The sequence below is a fragment of the Nerophis ophidion genome, linkage group LG08, assembly GCF_033978795.1.
Source record: "Nerophis ophidion isolate RoL-2023_Sa linkage group LG08, RoL_Noph_v1.0, whole genome shotgun sequence".
Taxonomy (NCBI): domain Eukaryota; kingdom Metazoa; phylum Chordata; class Actinopteri; order Syngnathiformes; family Syngnathidae; genus Nerophis; species Nerophis ophidion.
This window is the reverse complement of record NC_084618.1, coordinates 60,683,755-60,711,750: the sequence shown is the minus strand read 5'-3', so window position 1 is coordinate 60,711,750 and position 27,996 is coordinate 60,683,755. Positions and strand designations below refer to the sequence as shown.

The 27,996-nt window shown below is 41.0% G+C and overlaps 1 protein-coding gene across 1 annotated transcript; it reads left to right on the top strand.

The window, feature by feature from the left end:
• The first annotated feature begins 10,269 nt into the window (after nucleotides 1-10,269).
• kcnj12a (potassium inwardly rectifying channel subfamily J member 12a) lies at nucleotides 10,270-26,971 on the top strand. The gene is made up of 2 exons (XM_061909174.1): nucleotides 10,270-10,678; nucleotides 24,124-26,971. The coding sequence occupies exon 2, from the start codon at nucleotides 24,217-24,219 to the stop codon at nucleotides 25,516-25,518; it is 1,302 nt and encodes a 433-aa protein (XP_061765158.1). The 5' UTR covers nucleotides 10,270-10,678; nucleotides 24,124-24,216; the 3' UTR covers nucleotides 25,519-26,971.
• Nucleotides 26,972-27,996: the final 1,025 nt, after the last annotated feature.

Below are 27,996 nucleotides of genomic sequence, written 5' to 3'. Positions count from 1 at the left end.
CTCACCTTCCCTTTATTTCAAAAATCCTCGAAAAAATTGTTGCGGAGCAGTTAAATGAACACTTAGCGTCTAACAATCTATGTGAAACCTTTCAATCCGGTTTCAGGGCAAATCACTCGACGGAGACAGCCCTCGCAAAAATGACTAATGATCTATTGCTAACGATGGATTCTGATGCGTCATCTATGTTGCTGCTCCTCGATCTTAGCGCTGCTTTCGATACTGTCGATCAAAATATTTTATTAGAACGTATCAAAACACGAATTGGTATGTCAGACTTAGCCCTGTCTTGGTTTAACTCTTATCTTACTGATAGGATGCAGTGTGTCTCCCATAACAATGTGAACTTGGACTAAGTTAAGGTAACGTGTGGAGTTCCCCAGGGTTCGGTCCTTGGCCCTGCACTCTTCAGCATTTACATGCTGCCGCTAGGTGACATCATACGCAAATACGGTGTTAGCTTTCACTGTTATGCTGATGACACCCAACTCTACATGCCCCTAAAGCTGACCAACATGCCGGATTGTAGTCAGCTGGAGGCGTGTCTTAATGAAATTAAACAATGGATGTCCGGTAACTTTTTGCAACTCAACGCCAAAAAAACGGAAATGCTGATTATCGGTCCTGCTAGACACCGAACTCTATTTAATAATACAACTCTAACATTTGACAACCAAACAATTAAACAAGGCGACACGGTAAAGAATCTGGGTATTATCTTCGACCCAACTCTCTCCTTTGAGGCACACATTAAAAGCGTTACTAAAACGGCCTTCTTTCATCTCCGCAATATCGCTAAAATTCGCTCCATTCTGTCCACTAAAGACGCTGAGATCCTTATCCATGCGTTTGTTACGTCTCGCCTCGATTACTGTAACGTATTATTTTCGGGTCTCCCCATGTCTAGCATTAAAAGATTACAGTTGGTACAAAATGCGGCTGCTAGACTTTTGACAAGAACAAGAAAGTTTGATCACATTACGCCTGTACTGGCTCACCTGCACTGGCTTCCTGTGCACTTAAGATGTGACTTTAAGGTTTTACTACTTACGTATAAAATACTACACGGTCTAGCTCCATCCTATCTTGCCGATTGTATTGTACCATATGTCCCGACAAGAAATCTGCGTTCAAAGAACTCCGGCTTATTAGTGATCCCCAAAGCCCAAAAAAAGTCTGCGGGCTGTAGAGCTTTTTCATTTCGGGCTCCAGTACTCTGGAATGCCCTCCCGGTAACAGTTCGAGATGCTACCTCAGTAGAAGCATTTAAGTCTCACCTTAAAACTCATTTGTATACTCTAGCCTTTAAATAGACTCCCTTTTTAGACCAGTTGATCTGCCGTTTCTTTTCTTTTTCTTCTATGTCCAACTCTCCTTTGTGGAGGGAGTCCGGTCCGATCCGGTGGCCATGTACTGCTCGCCTGTGTATCGGCTGGGGACATCTCTGCGCTGCCGATCAGCCTCCGCTTGGGATGGTTTCCTGCTGGCTCCGCTGTGAACGGGACTCTCGCTGCTGTGTTGGATCCGCTTTGGACTGGACTCTCGCGACTGTGTTGGATCCATTATGGATTGATCTTTCACAGTATCATGTTCTCATAGTCATCATTGTCACCGACGTCCCACTGGGTCATTATTGTCACCGATGTCCCACTGAGTGTGAGTTTTCCTTGCCCTAAAGTGGGCCTACCGAGGATGTCGTAGTGGTTTGTGCAGCCCTTTGAGACACTAGTGATTTAGGGCTATATAAGTAAACATTGATTGATTGATTGATTGATAATTCACTTCATCACTTTAAAGGTGCAATTTGGATTGCTTTGATTAATTATTTTCATTGAAAACAGTGCGTTAGTGCCAACTTAAGTTTTGCATTTCTGCCCCAAATCCTCGGTTAAGGAGGCCAGTGCCTTATCCATTAGGCCAGTGGGGCACAGTTGATGGGGTATTTTGGTCAATGAGCTTCTACACCAACCCACTATGAGTCGACTTAAAAAACTATGTTTACTGTATTCACTTGTGCTGTCGGTTATTCAGAAACTACTGGCTTTGTGTCAATTAATTTGTAGTACATCTATGATACTATATAAACTGTACACCAGGGTTCTCAAACTCAATTTACCTCGGGTCCACTGGAGGAAGAATCTGGGTGAGGCTGGGCCACATCAGGTAGTCCACAAGATAAGCTTTGTAAAAAAAAAAAAAAAAATCCTCTCAAATCTTTTTATTTTTGTTTTGTTTTTTTAACAGAAAGTAAGATAAAAAACAAAACAAAAATTAAGAATTACCAAGGGAAAAGTAAATAAAGGTGTATGAATATATTGGAAATGTTGTGAAAGTAATTTTAATTCCACTCGGTGTCACTGTCCTGTTAAGCCGGCGCACGGAGAACATCTTGATACACGGAGAATGTCATTTCCGAAATGTGTGTCATTTCCACTTCTTTTTTTTTGTAGCAGCAGCACGGTGGTAAGCGGTTAATCGCTCAGTAACAGTCTCCTATTTTTTACATGATGACATGAACACTATGGCATTTGTACGTTTGTAGATGGTAAAAAGTACCGAGATAGCGAGCGCAAAAAGGCGACTGCTCCCGTAGTGTTTGTTATCTGCCACCCAGGTGTTGTTGTTTTTGTAAAAATAGTCATAGAAACAAAAACACAGTTGACATCATATATAAATATATGCACTATAGTGTTCATCAATCCAAATACAATGCAAATAGCGCGATGCAAATCAAAAAATAATGACGCACAAATAACGGAGCAACCTTATAATTGGTCCGGGTTACTGAGGACTGTTTTTGCCTGTGGACAGGTGTCGCTATGTGAATGCAGACTACAGTAGAACATTGATTTCCTTACTTTCCTTTTTTCTTGCCCTGTGCCCATCACTTTGATTGATTTTGTCAAAGAGACACATAGATACAGTACGTTCTATGTCCTGATGGGCAGCAACTTGAAAAACTTTGTAAAAGCAGCCGCTGGGATGAATGTGTGTGTGTGCCCAATGGAAACAAGGCAGCCAGCCAGGGACCGAAGAAAACTCTCCATGGCACTGCTGTCCCTTTCTCTCATTGAGAAATGTTTCTCTGCTTCCATCCAGCCCCCGAAAGCCATATACCCCACCGTAATTGGTAGGTTCGTTCAGTCCTGCACACAACACTGTAAAGTGCCATTCATATAAAACCTGCGGGCAGCACTAACATTAAACTTTCATATTAGGTGAGGTCCACAAATATCGTCTCGCGAGCCGCGAGTTTGAGACCCCTGCTGTACACTGACTTGTCTAATCAATTACAGTAGTATCTGCATAACACATAATTACTTATACGCTTTAGCAACTTGGTTTCGATTAAAGTTAAAATACCAATGATTGTCACGCACACACTAGGTGTGGTGAGATTTACCTTTGCATTTGACCCATCACCATCACCCCCTGGGAGGTGAGGGGAGCAGTGAGCAGCAACGGTGGATGAATATTTTTTGGTGATTTAACCCCCAATTCCAACCCTTGATGCTGAGTGCCAAGCAGGGAGGTAATGGGTCCCATGTTTATAGTCTTTATATACCGATCTCAGGGCGGACCACTCTAACCATTCTCTTCAGAGGAACACCATACAGGACAGGATTCGTCATAAAGTTCTAGTTGAACCACCCAAAATCCTCATAACCAAAATGGGACTCTAACCCACAATCCCTGGCTTAGGAGGGCAATGCCTTAACCATTAGGGAACTGGGGTACATAGGGGATATGATTCAATCTGTGATCAAATTGAAGCTTTTACATATGCACGGAACATTAAATTGCTACTAGGGGACGGCGTGGCGCAGTGGAAGAGTGGCCGTGTGCAACTCGAGGGTCCCTGGTTCAATCCCCACCTAGTACCAAACGCGTCACGTCCGTTGTGTCCAGAGCAAGACACTTCACCCTTGCTCCTGATGGGTGCTGGTTAGCGCCTTGCATGGCAGCTCCCTCCATCAGTGTGTGAATGTGTGTGTGAATGGGTAAATGTGGAAGTAGTGTCAAAGCGCTTTGAGTACCTTGAAGGTAGAAGAGCGCTATACAAGTAAAACCCATTTATTTATTATTATTTACTGTGCCCATGCAGCAGTCCAAGGGCACACTTGGGCCTGATTTACTAAATGTGTGCATGTTCTAAAACACATGCAAACTTGATAACACACACAAAACTACTAATCGTGTACAAAGTGGATTGCGTCTCTTAAAGCTGGAGTACCTAAGTTATATTTTTTAACAAAAATATATGTATATAATGATGATACCATTATACAGTATATTCTAATAGTAATCCTTTCTGAAAAAATTGTACATCTCTGCTGTCTGTGCCTAAGTATTTTATTTTTTTCCACATAGAATATTTATTATTAACATATATTCTACATGATAAAAACTGTTTGAAGTAAGCACATGTGAGTCTTGAGCACAGTAGTGCAGCCTCCCTCCTATGCACCTAAAAGTCATTATTGGCTTAATTTTAACTGAAAATCTTACCATACATTAAACATGTTTTTTTATTGCACAATTATAGAAGATCAGTTGATTGGCAGCACTAAATTGGCCCTTGTGTGTGAATGTGAGTGTGAATGTTGCCCATGATGAATGCAATATTTTTTTGTTATTAATCACATGAGTTAACTTGCACTCATTGCTTATACTTAACTTAATGTATTTATTACACACCAGCTGTTTGATTATAATGTGCATGTTAGTTGTAGTTTTCATTACCAAATGTGGAAGTGTCTAATTGCCATGTATGTATGTAATGTTAATTAGTATAAAGCGAGCACATTCGGAAAAGTGCTGCCATACTTTTGAGTGCTGTCTATCAAGCATGTTTGCAATATGCTACAGTGGGATTTTACCTAAAATAGCATTCGATACCGAATTTTAATACACATCTCTTACTCGACAATTGGTAAGCGATGAATGTAAAGAAGTAAGCTTAAAGTTTTCCACTTTACAGTATTACTGATTCCAGTGCAAATAGGCCGCTCGCGCTCGCTTCAGACAGAAGTTAACTTGTTTGTGCTAACGTCAGTTTATTAGCTCAGTGTGTTACTGTTGTGTGTCTGACATCAATGGACTTTTGGTTAGACAGCAAGTGTAAAATAATACATTGTCATGTTGACCCTTATTTAAGTGACAGTGTATAACTTGGAGGGAGATGTAGCATTTCAGATGTGTTGTCGGTCTCCGTGTGTCTGAAGCAGACCTAGACAATTTACGGTCCGAGGGCCGCATACGGCCCGTTAAGATTCTCCACCAAGCCCGCCGGATGTTCTCACGGAACTTTTTTAGACCTTTAACATTGAAACTGTAGCCGCCATAATGATGTGCTGAGCTTTTTTCAAATTACCGTAAGTCTTGAACTATATTGTAATGGTTGGAATATGCGCTTTTGAGTGAAATGCGGGGTATTACGGGAATATGCTTCATAGCAGCTCAAAAAAGGCACCAAGCAGTGTAGGCGGGGTTTGTTTCAACAGAGTGTTTCCAGAGTGGCCATCCTGAAATGCAGGTGTCAGGGACAGAGACAGCAGCAGATTTTTACAATGAAGTTCTGCAGAAAAGTGATATATCAGATTGTAGGTGTTTTTTTTAAACATTTATATTCATTTTTCGCCATGCTTGTTGAATTTTTGTTGCGTTTTGCTTGATTGTAAAATATGTCAATTGAGGAGGTGGTGTGAGAAGTAAAAGCAAAGTGACGTTTATATGTTGTTATTTTTCAGTGTTTTATCGCTCATACTTAATATTGTAAATCCCACATTCATTTCACTTTCCTGTACTTTACTTTCCCGAAAAAAAAGACCCACGCTCACATAGTGTTGACATCACATGGACAAAAATAGCACCTTCTGGAGGAAAGTTCTATGGTCAAATGAAACAAAAATTGAGCTGTTTGACCACAATACCCAGCAATATGTTTGGCGGAGAAAAGGAGAGGCCTTTAATTCCAAGAACATGGTGGTGGTAGTATTACCCTCTGGACCTGTTTTGCTGCCAATGGAACTAGTGTTTTACAGAGAGTAAATGGGACAATAAAAAAAGGAGGATTACCTCCAAATTCTTTAGGAAAACCTAAAATCATCAGCCCGCAGGTTGGGTCTTGGGCACAGTTGGGTGTTCCTACAGGACAATGACCCCAAACACATGTCAAAAGTGGTAAATGAATGGCTAAATCAGAATAGAATTAAGGTTTTACAATGGCCTTCCCAAAGTCCTGACTTAAACGTGTGGACAATGCTGAAAAAACAAGTCCATATCAGAAAACCAACAAATTTAGCTGAACGGCACCAATTTTGTCAAGAGGAGTGGTCAAAAATTCCACCAGAAGCTTGCCAAAAGCTTGTGGATGGCTACTAAAAGCGCCTTATTGCAGTGAAACTTGCCAAGGGACATGTAAGCAAATATTAACATTGCTGTATGTATACTTTTGACCCAGCAGATTTGGTCACATTTTCAGTTGACCCATAAAAAAATCATTAAAAGGACCAAACTTCATGAATATATTTTGTGACCAACAAGTATGTGCTCCAATCACTCTATCACAAAAAAATAAGTTGTAGAAAATTATTGGAAACTCAAGACAGCCATGACATTATGTCCTTTAGAAGTGTGTGTAAACTTTTGACCACGACTATATATATATAATTTATTTTTATTTATTTCTCTTTTCTTTTATGTTTTTTTTTTTTTTTACACACATACGCACCAGCCTCCGGACACCCAGACACATTTTTTTTTATCTTATTGTGGCCTCGGAGTCCAAATAATTGCCCAGGCCTGGTCTAAAGGAAAGGCCCACTTGGCATCGCTGAAGTTAGTTGCAGCGTGCAGACACACACAAGAACAAACAAACCTAACAGTACGTTACATTCACGGTTTGACCATTGCTCAAAAAGAAAGGTCCTAAAGCTCAAGTACGTGGTGGGTGCCAGTTATGTCCTATCTGCTTTTATAATTGAATGTTTATTATTAAGCTATTTTTACATTTTTTGTAAATGTTTTTACTAAAGCCAGATGAGGTGGTTCGGGCATCTGGTCAGGATGCCACCCGAACGCCTCCCTGGGGAGGTGTTTAGGGCACGTCCAACCGGTAGGAGGCCACGGGGAAGACCCAGGACACGTTGGGAAGACTATGTCTCCCGGCTGGCCTGGGAACGCCTCGGGATCCCCCGGGAAGAGCTAGACGAAGTGGCTGGGGAGAGGGAAGTCTGGGTTTCCCTGCTTAGGCTGTTGCCCCCGCGACCCGACCTCGGATAAGCGGAAGATGATGGATGGATGGATGGATAAAGCCAGACCACAACCTTTTTCAGTTTTGTCAACTAAAACTAGACAAAACTTTTTTGAGTTTTTAATGACTCAAACTACCCCATATACAGATGTCTTTGTGATGCAGATAAAGGTGCTGGTCATATTATTAGAATATCATGAAAAAGTTGATTTATTTCATTAATTCCATTTAGAAAGTCAAACTTGTAGAATGTATACATTCATTCCAAACAGACTGATACATTTCAAGTGTTTTTTGCCAAAAAGGAGATGTTTATAGCTGACAACCAATGAAAACCCTAAATTCAACATCTCAGAAAATTAGAATATGGTGAAAAGGTCAGATATTGAAGACACCTGGTGCCACACTCTTATTAGCTAACTAACTCAAAACACCTGGAAAAGCCTTTAAATGGTCTATCGTTTTGATTCTGTATGACACACAATCATGGGGAAGACTGCTGACTTGACAACTGTCCAAAAGATGACCATTGATACTTTAAAGAAGGAGGGCAAGACACAAAAGGTCATTGCCAAAGAGGTTGGATATTCCCAGAGCTCTGTGTCCAAGCACATTAATAGAGAGGCGAAGGGAAGACAAAGATGGGGTAGAAAAAAGTGTACAAGCAAGAGGGATAACCGCGCCCTGGAGAGCATTGTCAAGCAAAATCGATTCAAAAATGTGGGGAGATCCACAAAGAGTGGACTGCAGCTGGAGTCAGTGCTTCAAGAACCACCACGCACCGACGTATGCAAGATGTGGGCTTCAGCTGTCGCATTCCTTGTGTAAAGCCACTCTTGAATAAGAGACAACGTCAAAAGCGTCTCGCCTGGGCTCAAGACAAAAAGGACTGGACTGCTGCTGAGTTGTCCAAAGTTATGTTTTCAGATGAAAGTAAATTTTGTATCTCCTTTGGAAATCAAGGTCCCAGAGTCTGGAGGAAGACAGGAGAGGCTCAGAATCCACGTTGCCTGAAGTCCAGCGTCAAATGTCCACAATCGGTAATGGTCTGGGGTGCCATGTCATCTGCTGGTGTTGGTCTACTGTGTTTCCTGAGGTCTAGGGTCAATGCAGCAGTCTACCAGGAAGTTTTAGAACAGTTTATGCTGCCTGCCGCGGACCAATTTTATGGAGGTGAAGATTTCATTTTCCAACATGACTTGGCACACAGTCGTAACTAATATTATAATTTTCTGAGAAACTGAATTTGGGATTTTCAGTAATTGTCAGTACTAATCATCAAAATTTAAAGAAATAAACATTTCAAATATATCACTATGTCTGTAATGAATTGATATAATATGTAAGTTTCACGTTCTAAATATAATTACTGAAATAAATCAACTTTTTCATGATATTCTAATAATATGAACAGCACCTGTAATTGTTAACCTGACTCTCGCCAGATCCTTGTAGTTCGCTGAGCCCCACACAAGGTTTTGGACATGAGGGCAATGCAAACTCCTTCAAGATAGCAACAAAAAAATTAACCAATCACGATCGCAGGGCGTGACTTTATTAAATGGGACATAGCGCCGAAGCGACTGTTTGATTCAAACAACAATGGCGGCACGCAGTGAGGAGTCGCGTGCTGACATTGATTTTGCTATTGCAATTTTTTTATCGAATCTATCGAATATTAATTCCATAGTTTAGGAGCTGGGGGAGCAGTACGTGTCTTGGGATGGGGACACAATTTCGATGGAGTCTGTCTGTCTTGTTTATGTGCGACAGACAACTTTGCACTCTCTGATGTCACTGTCGCCGAAGGAGATGACTGTTCAGAACTCGGTTCCTCTTCAGTTTTTAAAAGTGCCTAAGTGTTCAAGAGTCTCTTCGAGTGTCCCTGTCTAGCGAAAGCACCGTTGGCATATTCGACAGGGTCTCTCCAGAATGTTCAACAATTTCAAACCAAGTTCTGTTGGACGTTCGTCAATGTTTTTTTCGTTGGCGACTTTGTGAAAATGTTTTTGCTGTTCCCATTGAAGCCTTTCATTCGCGCATATTTTCTTTGGACAAATGACATTGATCGTCTACTGACATTTCTGCGTTGTTTAAGTAAAAGTTCTCTAACCTTTTACTCTGTCGTTATCCAATATGTCGGTTGTTCTGTTTTGGATTTCCCAGCGTCGCTCTCATTAGCGTAACGGACTGATTTCGATGTGAGCGGTAGAAGTAGCACGTCATTCAAGATAATGGACAAGTGGTCTATTCAATCACATACAATTATTTTTTTTACAAGGCCCCTCCTTCTGAAATACATCTTCTATTGAGAAGTCCCGGATCTTTGTGTGGAGCACAGCGAACGACAAGGATCTGGCGAGAGTCATGTTACATATTTGTAATTTCCACCTATTATTTCAATTTCATGACGTTTTTGAGGAATGGGACTACTTTCATCCTGGATTGACCATAGACCTTCACTCTGTCCTGACATTAGTCACTTTCCAGCATTTATTCCTGTTACTGTATGCACAGCAGGCAGGAAAATTAACTATGGCAGGCTAAAATTGTAACCGTACAACTAATGCTGCACATGACAGGTGTTTCATTCAGAAAGAGAGTGATAGACTAGAGAGAGAGCCTCTTGTGAATAAACTCTTATTCATGGAGGTGTGATAACAGGACTTCACTCCTGGGTAGAAGCAGAGCAGATGGGCTCAGCAATGTCTGTGCTCCTAATTTGATGTGGGAAGTTTCCGCATCTTCATCACATCTCCTCTATTTACTTTGGACTGATCCAACACAGCGTAGGGGATTGTCAGCCTCTGTTTTGTGAATGATGCATCAAGTTGCCATCAACTGGTAGTGCCATGATGGACGAAGGGGGCTGATGGAGTGAAAGAGAGGGAGAGGGAGGCTGCAAATGGCAGCTTCTGTGACACTATTGCAAGGGAGGGGAGAAAAAGAGAGGAGAGAGAGGGAGAGTGAGCACGGCAGTCCAACTAGATCAGATTGCAAAGATTGATAGAGAGAGGTGTTCACTTAATAAGCACTGAAGGAAAATCTTATGAGAACTGAGAGGGATTAACTTCACATCGAAGAAGATGACTCTAAGGATTTGATTGAAAAGCTACACAAAAAAGGGATATACAGAAGTCAGGTTATTTTGGGGGCGACTTTGGAGAGTTTTTTTGCTTCACATTTTCTTCTTCGGACCGCCTCGAAGCTCTGCCAGCAAGGATGAGGAAATGTAAAGGGTATCTTATGATACCCAGAAAGATGTGTCACCTTACTTGGGAATTAGACTAAAAGACAAGACGGAGGAGCTACTGCGAAAAGAGCCCGAGAATGCCTCAGTTTGGTTGACATGGACGCCAGGCAAGAAGATCGCACCTTTTAGTCCTGCTTGCAGCCTGGGAGAGGACAGGTGGAACTAAAAAGGTAAGAGACGTGTAATATGTGTTGCAATGTGGCAACAGCTATTAACTATACATAGGAATCAACCATAAACAGCTTAGAATATATAGATACTCGTTATAATAACAAAGTATTTTTCTTTGCAATTGCACTTGAAATAAAAATATTCCCACCATTGAAAACAACAGTATAATTAATAGAGGTTTACATTATAGCATAGTTTGAATTGATTCATCGTATTGATAATACTGATTACCTGCCGATATGAAACGTAAGGCCTCACATTACATATGCTGTCTTCCATTCTACTCCTATGAAAACACCACAAAACTATTTATCTATGTTGCAAAATGGACTTTAAACATCTCTTTGTGTGACAGTGCAAATCTATTTTTTACGGCAAACCATGATATTGTTACATGTAATGCTTTGATGACAGTGTCAACCAAAAATGCAAGTGGAATATTGGTGCCAGCTCTTGCACTGGATCACAAGCCATTATGCAGATGTGTCGATGTAGTGGTCAGTAGCTACACGAACAAAAATGTCAAATTATACTAGCAACAAATAAACTATAAACCCTGTTTCCATATGAGTTGGGAAATTGTGTTGGATGTAAATAAAAACAGAATACAATGATTTGCAAATCCTTTTCAACCCCTATTCAATTGAATGCACTACAAAGACAACATATTTGATGTTCAAACTCATAAACTTGATTTTTTTTTTGCTAATAGTATTTAACTTAGAATTTCATGGCTGCAAAACGTGCCAAAGTAGTTGGGAAAGGACATGTTCACCACTGTGTTACATCACCTTTTCTTTTAACAACACTCAAAAAACGTTTGGGAACTGAGGAAACTAATTGTTGAAGCTTTGAAAGTGGAATTCTTTTCCATTTTTGTTTGATGTAGAGCTTCAGTCATTCAACAGTCCGGGGTCTCCGCTGTTGTATTTTACGCTTCATAATGCGCCACACTTTTTCGATGGGAGACAGGTCTGGACTGCAGGCAGGCCAGGAAAGTACCCGCACTCTTTTACTACGAAGCCACGCTGTTGTAACACTTGTCTTGCTGAAATAAGCAGGGGGGTCCATGATAACGTTACTTGGATGACAACATATGTTGTTCCAAAACCTGTATGGACCTTTCACCAATAGTGGGGCCTTCACAGATGTGTAAGTTACCCATGCCTTGGGCAGTAATGAACCCCCATACCATCACAGATGCTGGCTTTTGAACTTTGCGCCTATAACAATCTAAATGGTTATTTTCCTCTTTGTTCTGGAGGACACCACGTCCTCTGTTTCCAAATATAATTTCAAATGTGGACTCATCAGACCACAGAACCCTCTTCCACTTTGCATCAGTCCATCTTAGGTGAGCTGGGGCCCAGCCAAGCCGGCGGCGTTTCAGGATATTGTTGATAAATGGGTTTGGCTTTGCATAGTAGAGTTTTAACTTGCACTAACAGATGCAGCGACCAACTGTAGTTACTGACAGTGGTTGTATGAAGTGTTCCTGAGCCCATGTGGTGGTATCCTTTACACACTGATGTCGGTTTTTGATGCAGTACCCCCTGAGGGATCAAAAGTCTGTAATATCATCGCTTCCGTCCAGTGATTTCTCCAGATTTTCTGAATTTTTTGATGATTTTTACGGACCGTAGATGGTAAAATCCCGAAATTCCTTGCAATAGCTTTTGAGAAATGTTGTTGTAAAACTGTTTGACAATTTTCATACAATGTGGTGACCCTCACCCGATCCATGTTTGTGAAATACTTAGCATTTCATGGAAGCGGCTTTTATACCCAATCATGGCACCCAACTGTTCCAAATTAGCCTGCACACCTGTGGGATGTTCCATATGAGTGTTTGATGAGCATTCCTCAACTTTATCAGTATTTATTGCCACCTTTCCTGACTTCTTTGTCACGTGTTGCTGGCATCAAATTCTAAAGTTAATGATTATTTGAAAAAAAAAAATGTTTATCAGTTTGAACATCAAAAATGTTGTCTTTGTAGCATATTCAACTGAATATGGGTTGAAAAGGATTTGCAAATCATTGTATTCCGTTTATATTTACATCTAACACAATTTCCCAACTCATTTGTAAACGGGGTTTGTAAATATTATATCCACAGGCTCCCAGATGGATCATTTAGGTGTGCTGTTATTTCAGCCAATCTAATGCAAAAACTTGTTAATAACAAATACAGGCCTGTGTACTCTTCTTTCAGTGCATAAACAAAGCCCACAGAAACCGAGGACCAGTTCGATGAACATAGAAAAATGTTGCACACTATGACCTCATCCTGTTTTTCTTCTCTGCTTTTAGTTTCCAAAGTGGGTTTTAAGCATTTACACAGGTCCTTTTAATTATTCGATTCGGGGCGGAGGGGTGGGGCGAGAGGGGTGGGTGGTCATTCAGCTGAATGGGCGCAAGGCACTCCATTGAAAATACACAAATGAGCATCTGCTGTTCAAAATGTTTCAAAAGCTACGAGTGCATCTTGCAAAACAAAATCAGATATATTTTCCGTGTATAGAAATATACAGCTGCTGCAACGACATGGGGTGACTTGCTTCTAAACGAACACTTCTCAGTAGTGCTTCTCTCAGGAGCCACCTGAGTTGAAACCCCAGCACGGGGAGAGAGGAGGAGCGCTCAGGCAAACACACTGCTTCCAAATGCATTCACAAAGCAAGCAATGCAGTTTACGTAAGACCTTGCTAATCAGACAGTATCTTTGCGTGTTCAAGTGGTGTTGCTTTCTATAGGAAAATACCTGTGGGTCACTGGAGAAGAGATGAGTTGCGCTCAGTGAGCTATAGGAAAATACAATGACACCTGAGCTTAGGCACTCCCTTCAACAATAGCCTTAGGGAGGTGGGCTAGGCTGGTGTCGTTGTGGCTGAGCTCAGTTTTCTGTATGCCTACTTCGCCCTCTCACTCATTGCCCCTTCCCATCCCCGCTATTATTTTTGCACATCCAATTATTCATTCTTTTCGACCTAATCAGTGGCCTCAGCTCCCTTTCCGGGCCCCTCTTGAGCCCCCATGAGAAAATGCTCAGCGAAAAAAGATGTCACACACACACACACACACACACACACACACACACACACACACACACACACACACACACACACACACACACAGTGACGATGATGTACTCCCTTTAATGAATCCTAAAGTTTTGAGTGTCTCATTCTCACCCAGTATTTCATTATTTAATTAGGATCATATACAACAGTATCATAATCAAGTCTCTTTACACTGCATAATAGTATTAGTATCACAGTTTTAATCCCATTCTAAAGCCAGAATATTTGCAATTATCATGGATACTATAGGGATAACACATATGATATCAATATACATGTATATCACATTTTGTGAAATCCCCTATGTCAGGGATATTCAACTTAATTATTAAAGTGCCACATTTCCAGAAAGCAAAAGACTGAAGGGTCGGACATTTCTAGTCTCTATTAGTCTTATTTTATACACTCCGGAGAACCAGTATAGACATTTGATTTTGGACTATTTATTTTGACAGCGAGGGGGTGCTGGAGCCTGTCTCAGCTGCTTAGAAAATTGATGGATGGATAGATTTTGACAGCGTTACAGGAGCGCTCTGCAATTCGTAAGGGCCTTCTGTCAAATTATGAGTCCCTCACAAGTTGTTTTTTTAACTAAATTCTCAGGCCACCAGTTGAATAGCGCAAATGATGAAAAAGAGAGGACCTAAAATAATACAATTAGTACAACTAAAGAAGTTGAACAAATGGCTACTGACTGTAGAAGTAAACAAGCAAGAGCTTATCCTTAATTATATGAATCCCATTAACAAAAATGAGGAACTGCCAAAAAAGAGAGGGCTTAAGGGGTGCTTTGAGGAACGCCTCAATGGACCCCAGTGTTCAACGTTTGTTTGCAAGGATAAAAGGTCAATGTAAGGATCTGCCAATCTGTTTACTGTGGTCCAATTCTCTATACAACAGGAGCACTCTAGCGTTTTTAGGAACTTGCTGCAAAATATTTTTTCTCACAAAGTTTTTTTCCAGGTTTGAATTGAACCTGGGGGCTGGTATGATGTACTGTACTTACTTACTATATTATACTTACTATACCTAATATATTACTATACTAACTGTACTTTACTTTGACTACAAACAGATCTCTGCTCAATTTTATAAACATTTGACAAAATGGTTGTTTACTTACAGGACTAAGTTGCTAAGTCTTACCCAGGATGTTTAGGTTGATTGCGGCCATATTTTTCAATAAATCTTGCTCAAATTTTAAGAAATGTGCTTGTCAGTCTCCTAAAGGTGTGTTCTAAATGTCGTGGTGATCCAAATAAACACTCCGAAGTTACAGTAGGTATCTTGTGAAGCAAATTGAATTTTCATATATTTTGGCCGTAACCCCAAAAGGGACAAGCGGTAGAAATGGATGGATGGCTAGTGTACATTGTCATCGCCACCATGTGGTGTTTTTGGCAGAAAAATTGGTGCATGTTTTGGCAAATGTATGTCCTTTTTTCTTGTGTTCAGCAAATCACGGGTTAGCTTACGGAAACAAATATATACAGTTATATAAATAAATCAGTCAAGTAGATTTTTTATATTGTGTTTTTATTTAATATCTACCAGTGAGGGTTTTTTTTGTCAGTCCTATAAAAGTAGTTGCATTTTGTACATTTCCCTTATAATAATATTTTTATGATGTATTGAGAGTGGTACGTTTACCCCCATAATATATCATAATCGCTGCATGGCGATATTATTATTGGAAAAATACCATAGTTTCTTTATTGGACTGTGACGTCCACATAGGAGAGAACAGGGGCAATAATGTTTGTCAAGTTATGTTTTGTTTGTTTGTGCTCTCCCCTAACTTGAAAAGGGATTTGACTTTTTGACCAGGGGTTACATTGGGACTTCACTCTTTGTTTTAATCCAATGATGAGACAAATCTCTGTTTCTCCTTTTATTTTGGACTTGATTATCTCTTTTTTTTTTTTCATAAATAATTGTAAGGTGAAAAACCTTTGGAGAAGGAGTAAAAATACAAAAGTAATTAGGGACCAATATAAATGAATGTGAGTGTGAATCTTGTCTATCTGTGTTGACCCTTTGATGAGGTGGCGACTTGTCCAGGGTGTACACTGCCTTCCGCCCGATTGTAGCTGAGATAGGCTCCAGCACCCCCCGCAACCCCGAAGGGAATAAGCGGTTGAAAATGGTTGGATGGATGGATGGATAAACAATTACATTTCAATAAACCATCTTTTGAAGTAAAAGTGTTTCCAAAAGTACATATAGTGACTCTCAACAGCTAGGATTTGTCATTTAAACATTTAACAACCAATTGGCAATTAAAAGAAATCCAACATATCAAATCAAACATCAAAATAATATAAGTCATCTCTCCGTCAGCCACCCTGGTCTCTGTAAACAATTGGGCACTACTGCATTTGGCAAATTGTCCTAGAGCAGTGTTTGTCGGCCTGAAGTCTGAGCTGGAGCTGCAGACTGAAAAGGAGTGGATTTGATTGCTCCAGGTGAGAGCCTTTCTGATTGCTGGATGGTCTTCAGCTGTTGGGAAATGTTGTCTGTGATTCCAGTTCTGTCCTCTGGGGGGAAATGGAAGCTAAACTCACATTTGAACATGAGGCCCTTCCGTTTGGGTAAAGGCGTTGGCCTTGTGTAGAGTTTGCTAAAACAATGTTGGGGTTTAGCAGAGGGGGGACGTATACTGCCATCATGATAACAATCGGAATCTCCCATGGCAAATAATATGGTCTGAGTCCTACAGCTAACATCTCTATATTTGGGTCACAGTGGCTCTCTTTTATTGTAATATGACTGGGATGACAATATTTCTTATTAATATACAAAGCAAGCCCCCTCCTTTCCGCTTTCCGTTGGTTTGGTCCTGGTCAGCGCGCACCTTTTCGAACCCGTTTATAGAGACGTTACTATCCAGAACATCGTCGTGCAGCCACTCACGATATTCTTTCTGACTACCAGCAAGCACCGACAACTCATCCATTTTGTTTGCCAGAGAGGGCACGTTACCCATGACGACGGAAGGAATATATGGTTTATACCTCTTTCTCTCCCTCCTCGCTTCAGCCCTCTTCTGTCTCGAGCGTCTACCTTTCCCTCGACAGTCACGAGCACCTCCATAAGTCCTTTTTAGCTCCTCCGGGATCTGGTTAGTTAGCGCCGGGTTCGTTAGCTGGATGCTAATAACTGGTGCCGCTATCAACTGTTCCCTGGTGTAAATGAAAAAGCTTCTGCACTGTTGTTGCCCGTCTGAGCTCATCAGTAGCGTCCCCAAAACACTTCTAAGCTGCATGTTTAGAAGAGCACGACTTGATAGAAAGTAAATGTAGAGTATATGTAAAAATATATAAAAGTACAAAACGAACAAAGACAAGAGACAAGGATGGAGCAAACTGCAGCAGCGGCCGTCTAGATCGACGCATGCGCATAAAATGTCTTAAATACGACTTGGAAAGGTCTTGGAAATATATTAATGTTAATTTTATTCAAAACATGCATACTTTCTGGCCGAGGGAAATCCGGAAAGCCTGGCCGCTCCAAGCCTTGTGCGTCTTCGGATCCAGATCTCATGAAGGAGTCGGTCATCAACATTGCCCCCTTTTAGGAGTATATATACATCCATCCATCCATTTTTTACCGCTTTTCCCTTTTTGGGGTAGCGGGGGGTGCAGGAGCCTATCTCAGCTGCATTCGGGCGGAAGGCAGGGTACACCCTAGACAAGTCGCCACCTCATAGCAGGGAGTACATGTCAAGATGGACAAAATGCGAGTCAACATCTTCAACAATATTAAATCCATTGTCAGGGGAGAGTTGGCGGCTGTTATGGAGTCATTCAAGAGCATTCTTTTGTACCATAGGGTGACCGTCGCTAGCCTATGGCTCAAAGCTAATTGCAATGCTAACGAGCTGACCGGACGCCACGCTAATGTCAACAAGCCAACTGCCACCGTGGATCTCGCTAAAAAATGTCATCATCTGGGGAGCCGCTCGAGGTGGAATAACATCCGAGTGGTTGGTCGTCCTAAGAGCTGTGAGGGCCCTAGTCTGACTGAGTTCACTGCTCTATTCTTGCAGGAGGTGCTGAAGATTGACGACAAGCCCATGTTGAACTGAGCCCACCGCTAGGGCTAAAGATGGCAAACCTCCTCGGCCGCTTGTTGAACGAGTGATTTAATTTCAAGTCCGGAACCCGATTCTACGACTGGCGAGTGAGGCTTCACCGCTATCCGATATGTGCAAGAGGATTTCGATTTTTATTTCGACTTCACTACGGCCATGGCTCGCAGGCAAGATGTTAATGAGGCAGTGATACCTATGGATGCTGAGAAGGCATGACAAAGTGGAGTGGAATTGTCTATTTTATGTCCTGGAGATAAAATTAACAGTTTTATTTAATGGATTAAGCTTCTATATTCATCTCCTAAGGTCTCAGTCAGGACAAATAGTATTGAATTTAAATATTTTTGCCTTTATTGTTGCACGCAGCAGGGTTTCCTCCTTTGCCCATTTCTTTATACTCTTGCCGTACCTACCTGGGCATAGGTCGACACAATGTGCAAGTGAAAGAATCTCTCTCTGCAAATGACCTCCTCCTATATGTCTCGGACATCTTCGTCTAGGTGGCGGCTGCCTTAAGTATTCTCCAAGCTTTTGGACATGTGTCTGGTAACAAATTGAACTTGCGGAAAAGTGAAACACTTCCTGTAAATTCTGCTGCTGAAAAATATCCTCTGCACCGATTTCCCTTGAAAATTGCTTCGCAAAGTTTCACATACTTGGCTGTCCACGTCACACATATGCTTGCAGAACTTTAAAAAGTCAACTTTGTTTCACTGTTGTCCAGAATCAGGGAGATTATGTTCGCTGGTCCTTTTTTAATGTATCTTAAGTGGCACATGTCAACTCTTGTTAAAATTAATGTACTTCTGCGATTTTCCTATTTGTTCCAATGTATACATTTTTTCCCCTTCAGTCCTAAATTAGACAGTCAGATTTTAGACTTAATTTGGAATAAAAAGACTCACAAGTGACGTAAGCAACATTTGCAGAGATCTAAATTATCGGGAGGATTAGCACTACCAAACTTTAGGTCTTACTACTGGGCCACTAACATTAAAATGATTTAATATTGACTGCAATATGATGAATTTGATCCTCCCCTGTTACGGCTAGTTATGGAGGCAAACCAAACCAAACCAGTATCTTTTAGGGCTCTGGTTCACTCTCCCATTCACTCATTAACATTTGCTTTTACAAAAAAATCCCATTGTAAAAACCTCATTTAGGATCTGGGTTCAGTTTAAGCACTATTTTAGCTTGCAGACTACCCTTGCATTCATCACTGCTAATCATGTTTCCCTCCCACCCTTGTCGATAGTGCCTTTTTAAGATGGTCAGCAAGGATTTATCTGTTGACAACACTTTTGGATTTTTGTTCATAATACGTTCTCCAGGTTTCCAGATTGGTCAACTGACAGTTTTAGATGTGTTTCTGACACGGCTTCCAACTTTAAAAGGGTCAATTACACGTATTTATAACCACATTTTTATTTTATGCCCTGAGTCTCTTAATTCCATTAAGTCCCTTTGGGGGGAAGATTTAGGAGTGACCCTATCTTGAGATAGCTGAACAGAGATTTTAAGTAAAGTTCATAAGTCTTCTATTTGTGCAAGACATAGCCTCATCCAATTCAAGCAAATTCATCGTATTTATCATGTCAAGGTTTGACTAGCTAACATATAAATAAATGATAAATGGGTTGTACTTGTATAGCGCTTTTCTACCTTCAAGGTACTCAAAGCGCTTTGACCTAACTTAATACAATATGTTTGGGCTGCCCATCCCTGTGCAGTTATTGGAAATAAATTTGTATAATTTTGTTTTGGGTAATTGGCGAAAGTAATGAACTGAATCCTCTAAGCGGACTATTCCCTCTGTCATCTTCTCTTAGCAAATCTAAAAATAATCTGGTGGCATTCACTACTTTGTTAGCGAGAATACTTATTGTGCTTAACTGGAAATCTGCATCTCCTCCTTATCACACTCGTTGGATAAGAGATATTTTATATTTCCTTAAATTGGAGAAATTTAGGCTGACGTTGAATTATTATTCTGTAAAATTTCAATAAGTATTGGGTGCTTTCTTAAAATATGTAAAGGAGACTGATCTCTCCAGTTTGTCCCCAATTGAGACGTGGTTGAATCGTGGATGATTGATGAGATTTTTGTTTGCTTTTGTGTATTGCTGCACCATGTTGAGGCTATTCGGAAGTACAGATGCCTGTGGCTATATATCAATATTTGACTGTCCTTATTTGACTGATTTTTGTTTTTATTTTAGCGGGGGGGGGGGGGGGGGGGGGTGTTTCCTATTGTATTGTATTCCTGTTAACTGATTCAAAAAATAAAAATACAAATTTAAAAAAAAAAAAAGTGGCACCACTTGCCAAAGGAGATTTATATATGAGTTGTTTACTAGTGGAACCATTTTATTACATACAATAAGCACACTCTTAATTGATCTTTGATAGTAGTATACTCACAGCAGTAAAACTATACAAAACATAATTCTCAAATATTTTTATTGTTTAATCCAATAATTTCAGGTCAGATTCTCATGCCTAATCTTTTCTCCAAGTTTATGTAGCAACTCACATTAAAAGCTATACAGGTTGTCTGTTTAGTGTCTACAGCAGTTTAAGGTGGGGTGAGGAAAGCAATGAATATTTGCTTAGATAAAAACTAGTCCTTGTGTATTAGCAATTTGTTTTCAAAAAACTCACAACAAACATGTGAAAATGTATTCATACATACAAAATGACCTGAGTAAATTTGAATGTTATCCACATAACTCAAATCCAAATTCTGTTTGAGGCTGGCAAACCATAATCGCCTTAGTTCTTTTTAGACATTTGCTTTGTCTACAATGTTTGTTTTTCAAAACTTTGTGCAGATACTGTAGATGTTTTAATCTGTTTGCTCAATTCTAACACTTTACTGCAAAAGATAACCATTTAGCTTTAGCAGATGAACTAACAGTCAATATATTGTTTGAATTTTACCATTGCTGACATTCCATTTTTTTGCTTCATGGAAACACTTGATATGAAGCACACTGCACCCTTTGCAAGAAAACACGTATATAGTAAATCTGAAAATGGCTATTCTGATGTTTGTTAATATTCTTTTTAATTAGTTTACACAAGAGAGGCTTCTGGAGTATTAAGTTAGTGTAACTTGTTTGCTTTTCAATGAATGAATTCAAATACTTGCAATTCATTTTGGCCCTCTGATTTTCCTTCATGTCCTAGCGCTTGTATGGATGTGAAATGGTCTTAAATTATATTCATTATGCTCTTTGAAAAGTCTTAAAATTGACTTGTTGAAACCTGCAGAGACCCTCTGTATCGTATTTTTAACCCCTATCCAACTATTCCAGTCACCTCTCATCTGAACAGCTTTTTGTTTAAAATTCTTGAAAACATTGGTTGCAATGATATCAATACTTGTATCTAATGAAATCAAGGACTCCAAGAGGGTTTTTACTTTTGTTCAGGCAACACATTGGACGCGCTGCACTGTGAAACTGACTATATGATGTTCACAGCGGAGGGCTGCTCAGTGTATACCTCAAGTTCAGCCTGAAAATGATCTTGGGTTATGTAACATATGCTGTTGTAATGGCCAAAGACATTCAGCATGTGTCGGATGTCATTTGGTCTAATACTAGTTACTAAAGTACCTGATATAAGTGAACCCTCTCCTTGAAGTAATCTGGCTCAAATGCCGTGAATATCACCAATAGTCCACAATGTCGTGCACCTGGGAGTTGGGAGTGCACATGAGTGATCTGTCAAGTCTTCAGGGCCCACATCAGGCAAAGCGGCTGTGGCCAGGCAATAAAAGCTGTCTGTGCCCATAGGGGGCCAGAGTGTACCTCCCATGGGGAAAAGCCTTTAACCCGAGACTTAAAATCCATCGCAATGTCCAGGTTATCTGCCACTCATTTCAACAAATAGCAGAGTTGTGTTCAGGTATTCAAACTTAAGTCCCACTTTGCGTCTGATTGACTCAAATATGGAGGTTTGTACACATAAACCAAGAAAAAACAACAATGTTTACAGCAACAGAAAGAACATCTTAGAAGCTTTTGGGGAAATCTGAGTAGGTTAAAATCCATCCATCAATCCATTTCTACCGCTTATTCCTTTCGGGGTCGCGTCTTAATGTTTCCCTGTGTCCAGGGCTTTATTCCTTAATTTTGTAAACATTAAAAAATTACCCCCAAAAAAGCTTTGAGAAAATAGAAATATCCCTCTCATCGCTGTAGTACCTACAACCCATTGTATCAACACTATTGATTTATGGATCGATCCGTCTTCCCCTTACAGTACATGTATGCCTGGCAGTGGCCGCTAAAATACAATATAGGAGTAAGTTGTTATTATATTGTGCTCTTTCCAACTCTTATTAATCTACTTGTTAATTTCCTCTTAATATCTGCTTATTAAGTGCTATAAGGCACTTCAATATGCGCTTCTAAAACTTGACTATGCACTTATTTCTTGTGTTCCTTAAAGCTAGTTTAGTGGCTAGCTTAGCTATTAGCATGTCTACCCCTGCCCTTACTCTGTATGTAACATGTTTAGCTTTGCTCTCCAGTCCTCCATATCAAAACTCGTAAGAAACACCGTTTAATTGCAGCAATGGAGGATTATTGACTCAGGGAAGCGACTCCACACAAAGTATGGAGATACACAGTTAGCTGCTTACACAGGTTTGGCAGCTATATCTTCTGGTCAATGGACTGAGCATTGAAAATATTAATCAACGATTAAATACCTGGACAGATCACACTGTAAGACACGGTTCCCAGTGATGCCAATGCCCAACACTGCTTATCATTGCTCAAACTTTCTTCTGGGCATCCCGCTCCTGTAATCCCTCAGGTCTGGCATGTGTTTTATAATGTTTGTGTGTTTGGACGTGTTTGCATGTTGGGTCCTGTCGACCACCATACAAAAGTACGAAATAACAAATGTGAACATAGCCCAGTTTAATCAATCAAATATGATGAAATGTGTTTTGAATGCTACTGAAAACATGCTTTGATAAAAAGTAAAGTGGTCTTGAAAAAGTCTCACATTCAAGATTGTCTTACACTGTATTTATATTAATACAGTAATTAAAATAAGTTTGTGATTCAAGGTTTGGCACCGTGAGAGGAAGCTGTAGGTGTACTACATCCTCACAAAATGATTAATATGTCAAGCTGTACAAAATAGGGCATGCAGCATCTGGTACTGCAGGTCCATGGAATACGTGTCACACAAAGAAGCCCATTGGGACTGAGTGCAAGTATGTAAAGACACATGGCATCTCATACCCTCTAACAGAAGTACTCTTCTGAAAGGACAATAGACAGTGTGGGTAACAAAAGAACAGAGAAAAGCTTGTCTGCTGGATGTGTCATGTCTGCATGGCACCAGGCTGATAAAGCTATAAATACGACCAAGACAATGAAAACGAACAATTTAGAGACTCTGCATTCACCTCTGGTGTAAGAAATAACATCCTTTCATATTTTGTAACGCCTAGTCAGACGCTAGCACTGGTTGTCACGTTACCACTCAAATCCATTTCTGATGGTTGAATGTATCTTCTCACCTGCATACATAAGGACTTTTCAGCAAGGGATAATTGGATTTTGACATTGGGTATATAGGGAGAGCTATGGTGAGAATAAGTAAAATATTTTCAAACCCTGCTCCTAAGTCTTTTTCCAACAAGAACACAGAAAATTGTCCCTTGATATTGACAACGGGCTTCACGGTGGAAGAGGGGTTAGTGCGTCTGACTCACAATACGAAGTTCCTGCAGTCCTGGGTTCAAATCCAGGCTCGGGATCTTCCTGTGTGGAGTTTGCATGTTCTCCCCGTGAATGCGTGGGTTCCCTCCGGGTACTCCGGCTTCCTCCCACTTCCAAAGACATGCACCTGGGGATAAGTTGATTGGCAACTCTAAATTGGCCCTAGTGTGTGAATGTGAGTGTGAATGTTGTATGTCTATCTCTGTTGGCCCTGCGATGAGGTGGCGACTTGTCCAGGGTGTACCACGCCTTCCGCCCGATTGTAGCTGAGATAGACGCCAGCGCCCCCCGCGACCCCAGAAGGGAATAAGCGGTAGAAAATGGATGGATGGATGATATTGACAACGTAAAGCAGGAATGGAATGCCATACACACCCTGTTTATGCAAGCGAGGTCAGTTTTGACACACATCCCAAATCATCTGATTAGGCTTAAAACAGCCCGAGATATCTGTCGTGAGTATTTTCATCTTATTTGTTCATGGGTTCACTAAACGTATTGTTATTTCCTCTACATAGGGATTGGACTGAAACACAAGACTCCCTCCGCACTCCCACTCCACCCTGGGACTGCAGGCCAGCCCGTCTGCTTTTGATCCTTCTGCCGGGAGCATGAGCGTGGGAAGGATCAACCGCTACAGCATTGTGTCGTCCGAGGAAGAGGGCCTCCGCCTCACTACCATGCATGGCATGAACGGTTTTGGCAATGGCAAGATCCACACACGCCGCAAGTGTCGCAACCGCTTCGTCAAAAAGAACGGGCAGTGCAATGTGCAGTTTTCCAACATGGACGACAAGTCGCAGCGCTACCTGGCTGACATCTTTACCACATGTGTCGATATTCGTTGGCGATGGATGCTGGTGGTTTTCACTCTTGTGTTTGTGATGTCCTGGCTTGCCTTTGGTTTGGCATTTTGGGTCATTGCTTTGTTGCACGGGGATCTGGATAACCCAGCTGGGGACGACAACTTCACTCCATGTGTCCTTCAAGTGAACGGATTTGTGGCTGCCTTTCTATTCTCCATTGAAACACAGTCCACAATAGGCTATGGCTACCGTTGTGTCACTGAGGAGTGCCCAGTGGCGGTCTTCATGGTGGTGCTCCAGTCTATAGTAGGCTGCATTATTGACTGCTTCATGATTGGTGCCATCATGGCCAAGATGGCAAGGCCTAAGAAGCGAGCACAAACACTCTTGTTCAGCCACAATGCTGTCATTGCAATGCGGGACGGTAAACTGTGCCTCATGTGGAGAGTGGGAAACCTTCGCAAGAGCCACATTGTGGAGGCGCATGTCAGGGCACAGCTCATCAAGCCTCGGATCACAGATGAAGGGGAATATATACCTCTGGACCAAATAGACATCAATGTGGGCTTTGACAAAGGCCTGGACAGGATTTTCTTGGTTTCACCTATCTCTATTCTCCATGAGATTGATGAGGAGAGTCCCCTTTTCGGGATCAACAAACAGGACCTTGAGACATCAGACTTTGAGATTGTTGTGATCTTGGAGGGGATGGTGGAAGCAACAGCCATGACCACTCAGGCACGCAGTTCCTACTTAGCCTCCGAGATCCTTTGGGGCCACAGGTTTGAGCCTGTTTTGTTTGAGGAGAAAAACCTTTACAAAGTGGATTACTCACACTTTCATAAAACTTACGAGGTCCCATCCACCCCGAGATGCAGTGCCAAGGACATGGTGGAAAACAAATTCCTCGTACCCAGTTCGAACACATTCTGCTACGAAAATGAGCTGGCGTTCCTCAACCGTGAAGATGAGGAGGAGGATGCTGGTGTTGGAAGTAGGGCACTGGCTAACCTCAGTCCGGACCGGAACAGCCGGCATGAGTTTGAACGTTTACAAGCCACCAGGACACTGGATCAAAGGTCTTATCGAAGAGAGTCTGAAATATGACAGCTTAAAAACTGTTCAATGCAGAACAATGCAAAGTGCCATAGGAAAAGCAGACCAATATGACAAGATATGGAAATAGAGGACATAAATGTAAGGAATGTGGAAAACCAAGAGTATGCAGTTTAGGAAATTGTGTCTACAATCAAGAAAACGTCTCGAGAAAGACCTTCTTCCTTCATGGAAACTTGAATCTTTTTTCACACGCTCACTTTAAATTAAGAGTGTTATAATAGCACACTGAGCTATGACAAATTGTGTACATATATTTCTTAGTTATGGTATATTTTGAGTGTAGTCTCAGTTGCTAAATGCACCTCTGAAAAGTATAATGCGCTTTTTCTTGAGAACAACATTCCTATTGTGCAATTTACTGGACACAAGTTCAGTGACACATTGAAAATTCAGGTGAAATGAGCCATACTTAAACACCTGATCACGGGCCGCCGACAACAACACAATCAGATATTCTTTTGGGCTAAGTTGGGATTCCCAAAATTGTCACTACTTTACTTGCACTTTTGAGGGAACATACTAACTCCAATGCAACATATAGAGTTTGCCCTACCATATCTGAAAAGGGAGTCCTTCTTCATCTTCACCATCTCCAGGGATGACTAAACCATCTATTTAGACAATGGCTGTGTGTTAAGCAATTTTTAGTAGGTAATAAATCGATCCTGATCCTGCTGTACAAGCTGCACATTGACAAATTTAAAGTATTTCCAAATTATTTTTTATAGAATTGTCTGTTGAGAAGATTTACTTTCATGATGTTGTAGTGGGTGATGTTATACTGTATGAATTCACAGTGTAGAAGCACTTATCTTACAGTAAGAAGCCATTATTATATATTATACTTTTCAGTGTAATATATTCTAACTTTTAATCAACAGGCAAACAAAATAGAGAATGGGTTTTTGGACATTTTGGGGGGAAACCTATTAAAGCAAAACCCATTCAGGTGTACCGTATATTTCCTTGAGTAGCCGCCGGGGCGCTAATTAATTTAAAACCTCTTCTCACTCCTGCGCTTGTTCAAGGCATGCCGTAAAAGTAAGCAGGTGCTAATTATTTTATAACTTCTTCTCACCCCGCTAATTATTTTAAAACCTCTTCTCACCCCTGAGCTTACCGATGGCATGCAGTAAAAAATTTAGTGTGATTTTTAAAAAAAATTAATAATGAATTATTCTGCGGCCTCGGCCCGGTGGTTGGGGACCACTATTCTAAAATATTCTTCAGCCGCCGCGGCCCGGTGGTTGGAGACCGCTGCTCTGCAGCATGTCACCGCGCCCACCTTTATACCATGCTATCTGAGTGCCGGTAGAACGTATGCATTGCGCTGCTTCTCCTGCGTGATTCCAATCCATACTTGGTCAACAGCCATACCGTTTACACTGATGGTTGTGATATAAACAACTTTAAAACGCTTACTAATATGCGCCACACTGTGAACCCTAACCAAACAAGAATAACAAACACATTTCTGGAGAACATTGGCTCTGTAACACATTGTAAACGCAACATAAGAATTACCCAGAATTCCAATGCATCCATGACTCTTGGCTATATTATACACGCGGCCCCAACCCACGCATGGAGGGGGGGGGGGGGGGTGTATAATATAGCCATATAGCCAAGAGTCATGGATGCACGGCTTTCTGGATAATTCTTATGTTGCGTTTATAATGTGTTACAGAGCCAATTTTCTCTAGAAATGTGTTTGTTATTCTTGTTTGGTTAGGGTTCACAGAGTGTGACGCATATTAGTAAGAGTGTTAAAATAGTTTTGTATCACAACCATTAGTGTGATCTGTATGGCTGTGGAACAAGACCCCTGGTTCACGCAAAATAAAACTCCTCTGCCATTTTGAAGATGACGTCAGGAGAAGCGTCACTTTTGACGTCACGAATTTGACCCGGCGGTAAAAGTTATCATGCACTTATGAATTTGGGGAGCGAGTTCTACCCGGCAGTAATTCAAGGCAGGCGAACATTACATGCCCGGCAGCTATTCAGGTGATACGGTATGTCAAACACATGTTCCCACATTGCAATTAGAAAGATACACTTTATAAACAGTAAGTATAATGTGAGAAAATACTTAATCTTCTCTTTATGAACAAATCTATGCATATAATCCATAAAGTGAGGGGGGAATCAAATATAATATTTAAAGTATTCCTAACACACTTTTTTCTCGCACATAAATCGCTATGGACTTGTCGTGGTTGACAAGACTCTACAGCATTGCGTAGACATTGGGGGCGGTGCCTCTGGTGTCAGTTTCAGAGCTTGGTCTGCATTCCCAGCAGTAAGTCCAGTGAGGTTTGGTCCCTGGCAAGGCTGTCCTTTGTCACCGATTCTGTTTACAACTTTTATGGACAGAATTTTTAGGAAAAGTCAAGGCGTTGAGGGGATCCGGTTTGTTGGCTGTGGGATTAGTTCTCTGCTTTTTCCAGATGATGTGGTCCTGCT

Bases quoted from the DNA above. Each gene is read 5' to 3' on its own strand.
- kcnj12a (XM_061909174.1), top strand. From the start codon at position 24,217: ATGAGCGTGGGAAGGATCAACCGCTACAGCATTGTGTCGTCCGAGGAA.